The sequence below is a fragment of the Dreissena polymorpha genome, chromosome 6 (assembly GCF_020536995.1).
Source record: "Dreissena polymorpha isolate Duluth1 chromosome 6, UMN_Dpol_1.0, whole genome shotgun sequence".
Lineage (NCBI taxonomy): Eukaryota > Metazoa > Mollusca > Bivalvia > Myida > Dreissenidae > Dreissena > Dreissena polymorpha.
In genome coordinates, this window is record NC_068360.1 from 91,714,504 (window position 1) to 91,727,315 (window position 12,812).

At 36.6% G+C, this 12,812-nt stretch overlaps 1 protein-coding gene across 1 annotated transcript; it reads right to left on the bottom strand.

The window, feature by feature from the left end:
• Positions 1-560: 560 nt before the first annotated feature.
• Positions 561-3,423, bottom strand: LOC127835899 (uncharacterized protein K02A2.6-like). The gene is made up of 3 exons (XM_052362319.1): positions 2,480-3,423; positions 1,964-2,136; positions 561-1,378 (listed from the first exon to the last, which is right to left on the bottom strand). The coding sequence occupies exons 1-3, from the start codon at positions 3,421-3,423 to the stop codon at positions 561-563; spliced, it is 1,935 nt and encodes a 644-aa protein (XP_052218279.1).
• Positions 3,424-12,812: the final 9,389 nt, after the last annotated feature.

Here is a 12,812-nt window from a genome sequence, read left to right on the forward strand (position 1 = left end):
AACTGTATTACTCTCATACTGCTCTCCGCCATACTGTTCTTTTCCCCAAACATATACAATGTCCCTATTTATCTCGCCAAACATCATTGTATCACAGGATTCTTGTTTTTCTACTTTTCACAAGTGCCTTCATAACAGCTTCACATTAATTATATTTTGAAGTACTGGTCCCATATATGCAAGTAACAACTGATTGAGCATTGTTTACAGCAGTAAAATATATAATCAATGGCCCAATAACACAATATAGTTGCAGCAAATACATATCTCCTGAAGTACACATAAAAATATGATATGACATTTCCATCACAAACTGGCATTTATCAATATCTTCATGTGATTGTGAAGAAACCTCATTGTAAATGACATCCATGAAATGGCAAGTTGAACATTAAAACAAACAAATCTTGTACTTGACATCGCATCTGTAAACTTGCATAAAATTTGCATAAAATTTGTTAGAACCAATATCTAGCAATGACCTATATACAGTACAAAATGTCAAGTAATTGAACATCAAATTGATATAAGACTTAACAACAAAAAGTTATGAAATCACATTATTCCTTATTCATCTTGAGTTTTCTTCTTTCAGTTTGCAGCCGCTTTGGTGCGTTGGTGCCCTCATACGGCTTCAACTTGTGATTGACCACTTTTTTTCCATGGCGATCCAACTGTATTCTGAAGTTGACGTTGGACAGTGACTGCTTTACAACAAAAGGGCCTTCGTAAGACATCTCCAGTTTATGTGTAATCCCAGGTTTCCTTGACTCTTCAAGAAGCCATATAAAGTCTCCAGGCTCGTATGAATGCACACATTGTCTTTTGTCATATATTTCTTTCTGTCTCTTTGTTGCTACAGATAAATGTTCCCTTGCCACCTGGTGGGCGTGGTGCATCTTTTCTTTAAGTGCTGCAACATAGTCAACAAACGACCTGGTTTCTTCGCTGTTGGGGTTCCTGCTGAATTCCAGCTCTGACGGGTGTCTCACTTCTCTTCCCATCATCAAAAGGTTTGGTGTCATGCCAGTTGATTCATGGGGTGTTGACCGGTAGGCTGCAGCTAGACATCCTAAGTTTTTGTCCCACTGGTCCTGCTCACCACAGAGGTATGCCTTGATCATTCTTACCAGGGTTTTGTTGAACCTTTCTGCCTGTCCGTGGCACTTGGGGTTCTTAGGGCTGGTTCGTATCTTCTTTATCTCGAGAATTTTGCATAACTCTCTGAAAACTGAACTTTCGTAGTTCCGCCCCAGGTCGCTAAGTATTGATAACGGACATCCCCACCTAGCAATGAAATCATTGAGAATCCTTGATGCACAAGTTTCTGCTGTTTGATCAGGAACAGCTAAAATTTCTACATACTTAGAGAAGTGATCTGTCAACACAAGAATATATCGGTTTCTCTGACTTGTCTGTGGAAAAGGACCCAGATAGTCTGTTGCTATAATATCCATTGGAGCGCCTACTTTAATTGTACCAAGAGGTGCTCTGGGTGTCTTGGGTGGTTTCTTGTCTGATGCACACGTATCACAATGACGGACATATAGCTCAATATCCCCTTTCATCCCATACCAATAGAAATTCTGTTTCATGCGTTCACATGTTTTCTTAACTCCAAAGTGCCCTGCTATTATTGAATCATGGTTCTCAAATAAGACTTCTTTCCTGAGACTGTGTGGTACTATAAACTGCCAAAATTCCCCAGTTTTGTTCTGCTTTATGAATCTTTTATACAGTAATCCATCTCTAACTTCCAATGTGTCCCACAGTAACGAATATTGTCATGATGCAGGGCTCATTGATAGCAACTCTTCACTTGTGATTTTGGTGTCTTTACTTTTCGCTTGAAGTATAGATCCAATGTCTGTATCTTCGTTTTGTAAGTGAGTTAATTGTTTTGTTGACCGCCCTCCTATTGATGCGAAAGACACTACTTGAGAAATTATTCTCTCCCTTTTACTTGTATCGTCTGGTGCTTTAGAGGTACTTGGTAGGTTATCTCGGTCATTGTTGACTGCTCTAACTGTATTGGACTCTTTGGAATCATTGTTTGGTACCAGTGTACCTTCTTTTCCTAAGATCTTTGCATACACTCCCGATGCAATCATGTTGTGTGAGCGCCGGATACACTTTCTGCATGGTCCACATTTTAAGATCTCATTAGATTCCTGCTCCGGACATGTACAATCTTTCGGGTTTTCACACCTAGACAAAGCATCACAGTGTCCCTGTTTCTTTCCGGGTCTATACTCTATTGTAAAATCATTGTAGGAGAGAATTTCAATCCATCTAGCTATCTTGTCTCGAGGTTCTTTGAGTTTGAACAACCATGTTAAAGCCTGATGGTCACTCCTACCCATGAAATGTCGGCCTAGTAGATACTGCCTAAAATATTCTAAAAAAACGTATGGCTAATAATTCTTTTTCTGTAATGCAGTAGTTTTTCTCGGCTTTGTTTAAAGCTCTACTTGCATACGCTATCACTCTTTCTCTGTCTCCTTGTACTTGATGTAAGACTGCCCCGATTCCAAGGTCACTGGCATCTACATCTAGTCGAAATTCTCCGCCATCATTCATTGGGTTCCCCATGATTTCTGGGCTGATCAATTCTCTCTTGAGTTCTTCAAATGACTGTTGACACCTGTCATCCCACTTGAACTTCTTGTCTTTCTTTGTCAATTCCGTCATCGGCTTAACTTTGCTTGCAAAATCTTTCACAAACCTCCTGTAGTATGAAGCCATGGCTGTGAACAGCCTTACTTCTTTTGCATTCTTTGGTACTGGCCATTCTACTATTTTTGCAATGTTTGCAGGGATTGGCCGAACTCCCTCTTTTGAAACCATGTGTCTCAAGAATACCACTTCCTCTTTCAACATCTCACATTTGTCTGGGCGCAGCTTGAGTCCTGCTGCCTCCATTCTCTCTAGTACTTTTTGAATTCTTTCCATATGTTGCCTGAAGTCAGAGCCAAACACGATAATATCATCAATATAGATCAGACAGGTTTCCCATTGCAATCCTTGTAATGCTAACTCCATAGTTCGTTGAAAAGTACTAGCCGCTGAGTTTAGACCAAATGGCAGTCGGAGCATTTCAAATTGTCCATACTTGCACACAAAGGCACTCTTTGGGATGTCCTCTTCCTTAAGTGGGATTTGGAAATATCCACTTGTGAGGTCAAAAGTACTAAATAAAGTGGCATTTGCAACTGCATCTAAGCAATCTAGTACCCGGGGGATAGGGAAACCATCTGGTTTGACTAGTTTATTGACCTTTCTGTAGTCCACGCACGGTCGTACTTCACCGTTTTTCTTCTTGACAAGTACTATTGGACTTGCCCATGGAGATGTGCTTTTTCTGATGACTCCCTTGTCTAGAAGCTCTTGTGTAGCTTTCTTTACAGCATCAGCAAATGCCATTGGGACGCGTCTTAGTTGCTGTCTTATAGGTGCTGCATTTCCTGTATTGATTGAATGTTCTGTTAGGTGGTTTACACCAAGGTCAAGGTCATCTTTGGAAAAACTATCTTTGAAGCGGCTAAGTAGTTTTGCAATTTCTAAATTTTCTTGAGGACTCCTATTTTTACATGCATTTTCATACATACTTTGTAAGTGGCTTGGCACCTCAAAGCTCTTTTTGGTGTTCATCTCTGTGGCTCTTGTTATTGTAGGCTCATCTTGTTTGATAGTAACTCTTCGTACGCTTATAAAGTTGCCTTCCTCGTCACTATGCTCTTTTTCTAATACTGTCCCTTTAATATGGTCTATCTTTTCTGCTTTCCCTATAATGGTGTCTTGTTTTATCGACCAACTTGTAAGAAAAGGGTTCAATATCCTGATTTTGCATGTCGGTGCAGTATTGATGTCAACCAAAACAGATGCCATGTGCATAGGGTATGTCTCTTTGAAATGATCTGTTGCTTCTATAATGAGTTCTGTGTCTTGCATGAGGTCGTCGCTTTCTAATCTATCTACCATGACATCTATTATGGCCTCGCTCTGTCCTGGTATGGTATAGTTATCTGCAGCTCGAACTTTTCTGAGTTCTTCTTTCAGGCCCACTTGAATACATGGTATTTCTTTCCCTTGAAAAAGAATCACTCCTCTTGACAGTAATAGGTCTGCTGGCCCTCCTTCATCATTTTGTAAGATGTCTATTCCTAGCAATGCATCATCTTCTATTTCTGCTACTATTATTTCTCTTGTCAAGCTGATGTCCCCCAACATAATGTTGAAGTTTGCTTTTCCATACTCTTTTAACCCATTCATGTCTAGCGTCCCATATTTGGGACACCTAGGAAATCTGGTCAGTGTTAATTATTTCAGTAATAAATATACAGTTATCTCTGTTGTGTGGCTGTGCCATCAGTCCTATGTATCAAGTAACACCAATTAGAAATGAAACAGAAAGATATTTCATGCATTCATAAGGCTGCATTTAACGACAAGGGGCAAATTTTTCTTGGACTGACAATTTCTAAAAAAAGGTATGTATTTATTTATGCTAAATTATACAATTTTTGTAATGAAGTCAAAATTATAGATTTGTAATATTGAAATATGTGTTTTTATTATGTACACTCATGGAAATATAAGTATTTTTATTATTTTCCCTTGACTTTTCAATATGATGTCCCAAATATGGGACGCTAAGCACATATGTGTAAAAATTTAGATTTAGTATAGTCTGTAAAAATAACAAATAATACTATGTTACAACTACATTTATATAAATTTATGTTAACAGGCTCACTCTAAATGATGCGTTGCATCTTCTTGAAGATGATACAGACTTTCAAGAAGCTGATGTGTTCATGACTGGACCAGAAGATGCTACAAAAAGTGATGACGATAGCGTAGATGAAGACCTCGGGGCAATATAAACAAGTTGACAGGGAACCAACTTCTTGCTGGTGGTCAGGCCCTGATTGTGGAATGGAATGACAACAACCTTGTATATATGAGCACGAACTGCCACAAAATCACTCAAGTAAACAGGGTCCAGCGTTGGTCAAAACGTGAAAGAAGGATTATAGAAGTGCAACAGTCAAACGTTATTGCGGAATACAACAGATGTATAGGAGGTGTTGATCGTATGGATCAAAATATCAACACCTACAGAATTGTTATTCGGATAAACAAATGGTGGTGGGCACTGTTTGCGTTTAACCCGGACATGGTTGTTCACAATGCATGGGTCCGCTAAATATCAGAACCAACCCATGGATCTTCTAGTTTTCAGGCAGGAAATATGCGCAGAGTACTGGCATGCAAGCCAGGCGCGACCACTACATAGCGCCAAATAATACACAGAGAATGTGTGCCTTTTGTGGCGGAAAGTCAACCCGGATCTGCATGTTGGACTCCATGACAGATGTTTCATAGCATTTCATCGCCAGTGATAAGTGGAGATATATATTTCACTATTCATAGACAGGTGATTGGGTTGTAATAAACATGCAGAAAAGCATACATTCATGCATATTTGGAAGTAAATGTGTCATTACTAAAAGATGGAATATATATGAATATTGATATCTTATGTGTCTAGCGTCCCGAATTTGGGACGTGACTAAAATTGCATAAAGCAATAACATTTCAATAGTAAATATCATTATAAAGTTGTTTAATAGCATACTTATATAGTTCCTTACAGTTTTTAATAAATTGCAAAATAAATAATGTGGTCATTAATGGGTTAACCTAGTTCCCCCTGCCCCTGTTAAACAAGCTGTTTTTCTTAATTCCGGCCATTTCTTGGGATCGATCTTGTTGTAAATTCTGTCAGAAATTATTGTTCTTGTAGCACCTGTGTCGGCCGTAAAGGTCAAATTCATCCCTTGTATACTGCCTTTGACATATACCCCACTACTATCAGGCTTTCTTCCTCTTATTATTTGCTCTTCTTTCTTTTGTTGATCTAGGCCATTTTCTTCTATTGGGACCTACCCCCCGGCCGTTTGGTTGGGTCCTTTGTAGTTTAAAGGTTGTTGAAAAGTCTGCGCATTAGGGTTCAATGGCTGATTGCTTTGTTTCGGGTTTGGGTAGAGGTTATTTCTGTTGTGAGGGCCAAAACTGTGGTATAATGGTCTGTTTACTTGCTGATGTTTATTTGGACACTCTCTTGCAAAGTGGTTCTCTCCGTTGCAGTTGTAACATCTCACAAAGCTTCTGCGGTTGTCATATTTTGTCGATTTATTATTTACCGTCTCCACCTTCTTGCTTAGTTCTTCTATTTTCTGTATCAAAGCTTGTATTACATCTTCCTTGACCTCTGTTTTGGTCTGAGCCTGATTGACACTTGTTTTCCTTACTGTTTGATTCTCTTTTCTCTTGGTTTCAGTCTTTTCACGACGCTTGAATTGTCTCTTGTTTGGCATCCTGAATGCATACTCAACTGTATCGGAATCGCTTTCATTTTCACTGTCTGCTTCATTTGTCTCTGTGCCACCTGTCCTGCGCACGGAGCGTTGTCTCCGATTAGAGCCTACTTGATGACGCTTCCTAGTTTGAATGAAGTTAACTACGTGATAAACTGCCTCATCGATATCACTGGGCTCTTTCACATACTCTACTTCCCACCTTACATCTTCATCTCGCAGTTCGTCAAGGACCCTTCTTACCAAATCTTCTTTTCTTGTTGCTCCATCCCGACGCTTGTGCGCTCGATCATACAGCCTCTTGAGTTCAGCGGCGTATTCTTATGCTGTTTCATTTTGTTTCTGGTCTCTTTGACTAAATTTGGCTGCAAACGTTCTCGGAATTTCTATTATTCTGCCCCTGCTGATCCTTGTAGTTTTGGTAGAAGATGGTCTAGCTTTTCTTCATCATTCCAACCTTGTCTATTTGCAATAGTTTCAAATCGGTTGAACCATACTTTCCATTCATCCTTCCCATTGAAAGGTGGGATTTTAGTGCTGTTATTACATTTATGATTGGAGTAGCTTATGCTTGACCTAGGTAACATGTTGTGCTGTATGGCAGGTTGTCCTGCAAAATTATTGTTTCTATGAAGAGAGGGGAGATCATTTTGTTGCTGAATGTTGCTATTTTGTACAAGAACTGTACTTTCATTTTGCCTTTGAATGTTTGATATCATCTTATTGACTCCTTCTAGTGTTTCAACCAATTGGCCTTGCATGTGTACTAATTTTCCAAACGCTGCCTTTAACCATTGATCATCCTGTTCAGTAGGTTCTTGTTCTTCATGGACTTGGTTCTCATCTTGATGACTAGTTGGTCTTCCCATTTGCTGTATTCATCCCTGAAGAAAACTTCATTCTCTTGATATATGTCAGTATCTGACATTTCCGTTTGAGGTGTGAATTCGATCACTGGAATAAAGATGTTACTTTATCCCCGCAGCTGCCACCATAAATATGTAACGAGCCGAGCGGTTCTTCTTTTTCTTTTCCTTAACGCAATGTGATAGCAGGCCTACTCTTGGTGTCAAACCAACTTTTCTTTCATTAAGTTGTATTTAAACATTTTAAATGAAATGGACTCTGTTAAAATAAACTGAAGATAATAGCCTGAGTCATTTAATGACTCTCAAATAATAAGTATAATTAACAACTAAATAAAGTTCAACAAATCTTTATTCCAACTAAACTTGCATAAATAGTTCATCAATGCATTCAACAATTTATCATAAATAATACAATCCTCGAACTCACATTTACAATGCTCAATCAGTCTTAAAACTGTACGATAAAATATCCCTATACCTTAGTCTTAAATCTTATTCAAAAACTCTATTATATGCAAAAATATGTAAAATGTTTCTAACTTACTTGAAATGAAAATGCCTAAAATAATATTTATTAGAGAAAAATTTATGAATGAGAATGTGCCTTTAATTCCAAAAAAAAATCAGAGTCTCTGGCTGTGAAATTAATAGGGTTTATATACTAAGGCTCCGAGCAGGTCCGAGCCTTGCGCGGTCATAACATTAATCCGAGCAATAACTCAACCGCGCACCATCCGCGCATCTTCCGAGCGTAACCGATCACCTCAAAAATAAACAGAGTTATCGCCTTAAGTTTTAACAATAAACACTTTATTAAAATGACTGGAAATGTTTCTTTAAGTATAATAATAAGGTTTTGAACATATAAATACACATGACTGTAATTAATTGATAACAATCAAACCTCCGCATGATGAAGAAATGTACTGTGAAAATGCAAGATAAAACCGTCTGCTGAAAGTTTTACAGAGGTCGTCAATGCACACTACCCATAATTCAACAAAAGGTCAAAAGTCACTTCCTTTAAATATGGCGTCTATCCAAACATGTGATTGTAATCACCAACAAAAATGGATTTTACACGGATATGAACCATACAAACGGTAAATTAAGCATAGTAGATATTGACAATAAGATGTTTAGTTTTGAATGCAATAAGAAATTACACTTGACATAGAGTTAAAATGTAAAACATGGTCATAAAAACAAACATATACTCGTGACCATTTAATAAAAATGTCAACATGGGGTCATGACAATATAATTAGCCAATGTAATCAAAACATATTTATATTTCAATAATTAAACTCAATAATTATAAATATTTATAGTATTTAAAATTGCCCCAAAAAACTAGGGTAGGTAGGGAATTTCATTTTATTTTTTTATTTTGAAATTATCTATGTTGACAGTATATAAATATTACATGGCTGACAAGGTGACAGTAAATTTGTCAACTTGAGGAAATACTGTCAACGGAGGCGAAGCCAAGGTTGACAGTATTTTTCTGAAAGTTGACAAATTTACTGTCACCCTGTCAGACATGTAATATTTATTTTATTATACCGAATAAACTATTCAAACATGAACAATTTATATGAACCATGAACAATTTTAATATTCAATAGATCTAATTGAATTTATTTTCAGCAATGGACAACCATTAATATGTTGAGTGGTTCAGATTTACGGGCAAAGCAAAATGAACTTCGCTTTATTCGGCACCGACCTAGTAATCAATTTATCCCATCAATTTTCTTAGTCGTCAATTATTTCTTTAAAAATATATTACAGAACCAGCTTTCCGTATTTTATTTTCATCACTTGATTACGCAATTTATGACGTACTTGTGTGACGTCATTTCGGTGACGAAACATTTTGGGACAACAATATGGACGTGGTGGTTTTTTTAACAGTAAAATATTTTTTTAATGTATCGAACGAATCCAAAACGTATTTCGGATTGTGTGTTTGTCATGCATAACACCTTAAGAACAGACACTGGAAGTGTATATCGTTGTAACTTTATTGTTATTTGCATTGGATTAAAGTTGCATTTGAGGTAAGCGTGTCGTTTATACTAAATTGATTTTCTTTTTGACTCCTGTCAAAGCTTAAATAATGGCATTAATCTATTCTACAGCACAGTTTCAGCTGCAATCGATATTTTAATTATCCAAATACAACGGACACGCAAAACTGCGCATGCGCGAATGGGACAGTATTATTTTCGAACATTCCGCACGTGATTGCTAAGGCAGCGGGATACAGTATTTTTTTGTCAGTAATTTTTTTCCCGTTGGTGGCACATGATTGCTATGGCAGCGGGATACAGTATATTTTGGACAGTAAATTTATTCCCGCTGGGTCTGACAGTATTTCTATGTCACGATGGCCTATGGTAGTTTAGCATTGTAAATAAAAGTGAGGTATAATAATGTAAAATATATTTATAGCTTCTTCAACATCAGTTTTACATTTTATGACCTGCAACAGATTCTATGCTACTATGGTAAGTCTTTAAAGTGTTATTTATTTTTCAACTACAGAATGTGCTTATCTCATCAAATGAATGACTATCCCACTTTAAAGATGTCACCTAATCTAAATTCATTAATACAATAGTTATAACTGTTATATTTAAACATACTATTCTACTAAAAATGACCATCAAAGAACATCAATGCTGTGCTTTTACTAAATTTTTCAATGATCTCAATTATTTAAAGAAAAAATTCTATCAGGCAATTATAAAAACAATTATAATTCGATCTATTTAATTGGTAAAATTTGTTAGAGGCTTCCCTAAAAACAACCATCAAAGAACTTTAAAGCTTAGTGCTTTAACTCATGTATCCATATTTTCCCACTTTCATATTATTTGTGTTAATTTGCTCCAAATAAGTTCAACTTCTAATTTATTGGTACAATTAATAAATTAATATTTTTATGCCCCCAATGGTGGGCATATAGTGATTGTACTGTCTGTCCGTCTGTATGTCTGTCCTTCCGTCACACTTTTGTGTTTAGGTTTCGAAAAATGCTCATGTCCCTTGACATATTACCCATCTCAAAAAAGTGTGTGAAATGTACGTTTTAAGTACGTTTTGCGTGTGTTAAACGTAGCGGTATTGGCACTGCGTTTTATGTGCGCTTTTTCTTACCGAGTGAGTTTTTAACAAAAACAAACAAACAAGAAAATATGCGCTTTTTGAGGATAAATGTGCGCTTTATGTGCGTTAAACGTGCGCTTTTTATAAGTGCGTTTTTGACTGCCATTTATGTGTGTAAAATGTGTGCTTTTAAGTGCGTTAAATGTGCGCTTTTCGTGAGTTAAATGTGCGCTTTTATATTTTAAAAGCGCACATTTAACTCACTTTAAGCGCAGTTATAACCCACATAAAAGCGCACATGTGTGTTAAATGTGCGCTTTTATGTGCGTTAAATGTGCGCTTTTTATAAGTGCGTTTTTTACTGCCATTTATGTGTGTAAAATGTGCGCTTTTAAGTGGGTTAAATGTGCGCTTTTCGCGAGTTAAATGTGCGCTTTTTTATTTTAAAAGCGCACATTTAACTCACTTTAAGCGCAGTTATATCCACATAAAAGCGCACATGTGTGTTAAATGTGCGCTTTTATGTGCGTTAAATATGCGCTTTTCGCGAGTTAAATGTGCGCCTTTTTATTTAAAAAGCGCACATTTAACTCACTTTAAGCGCAGTTATAAACCACATAAAAACGCACATGTGTGTAAAATGTGCGCTTTTAAGTGGGTTAAAACTGGGCTTTTCAGCGAGTTAAATGTGCGCTTTTTAATTTTAAAAAGCGCACATTTAACTCACGTTAAGCGCAGTTATAACCCACATCAAACGCACAATTTACGCACATGAATGGCAGTAAAAAACGCACTCACAAAAAGCACACATGTGCGTTAAAGGTGCATCTTTTGCCTTAACAGTTGATTCAATTATATGCTGTTAAAAGTTTTTTTAAATTCAGATATGCAATAAAAACCAATAATTATATAAACATATATTTGTGTATTGAAATAATTACAAGATAATTCAATTTTATACTTTAATGTACACCAACATTTTTTAACATACATGAGTAATTAAATATCAATGGCAATTTGATGAAATAAATATAAACATAATTTGATTATAAATAAACAAAAAATAAAAGCATTCTATAATAACATGTACAGTATATACACTCGAACAACTATATACATAAGAAAGATGCATATCAATCAAGACCTGTCAGCATTTCTTTGAGGCGACGGAGTGCAGCTCTCATCTTCCTCTCCACGTCTGCCACCGGCCGGTCAAACTTTGCAACTATCTCTGTAATGATGTATTGAATGATATATGCTGCTTTGTTTTCTTTTTAATTACTCTTAAAAAAATGTTTGATATTCTGCATTCACAAATACCTATTTAATGGTTTAAGGTTATTTTTGTGTTCATACAATCAGCATATTATAATAATAATCACATTTTGATAGCCATTAACATACCAATTATGGCCTGACACTCGGCTTTGGGGAGGCCTGGACGAGAAGTCCCATGGCGGCTGGTAGCAGCTCCCCTCATGGATCACTCTACAAGTTGAGTCCGTGTAAAGATCGCCCTCATGGCCCTCATTAAGGCTTTGGCCTCCCTGTTCTCGTTATGTATCGAGGCCTTAATTGCGTCCTGAAATCAATCATAAACTCAATCATAAAATATTATAAGTTATGCTCTACAATCAAACTGTGCTGTTCATGTTCAAGTACATTAGCATTAATAATGAAAAAAAAAATACTTTCTCACAAAAGTGCGTTTTTCTTTTTCTTAATCACATGTGACTTAACGCTTTTCATAAATAAATATGTGTGGTAGAAAATACTGCTTGAAAATGTACCAAGATACGTGGTCTCATTTGGCTGTGTGGACTGGTCGGAAGTGTGACACCTTTAAAATGCAATAACCAGTACCCTGTATAGTTTAACCTCTAAACAAATCCAGCATTTCTTGGTCAAGGAGAGGGCGCGGTTTTCCCACTCCTGTTCTCCTCATGTTGGCCAGCTTGTGCAGGGTAAAACCTGGTATTCAAGTCAATACATCAGGTAGTCTCCCTTTTGCTCCCTTTTTTGGCAGGCGATGCGATGATGCACATTCTTTCCAAAGGATCTTCTGATCAATGTAAATTTCACGGTCACCATGGGGTATAACCTTTAAATTTAAAATATAAAAGTTCTCATTTAATATGGGGGAAAAATCTGTTCATTAATGACCAACAATAGGTATAAATAACATTTAAGATGACAATAACCATAAAATACAGTCATAATAATTCAAATGGTGTTGTTTTTCCTTACAATTGCATTACATTTACTCATCCATTCACATTTCCCAGTGACAATACATAAATATGATAATCATCATAATTAATTCAATAAACTAAATAAAAAAGGGATGCAGAATTGAAAATACAAACCTGTTACAACAGACAGTTCTCCAGTATTCCAAAAATACAGGCAGTTGTTGAACTAGACCATATCACTTTATATGTCTTTA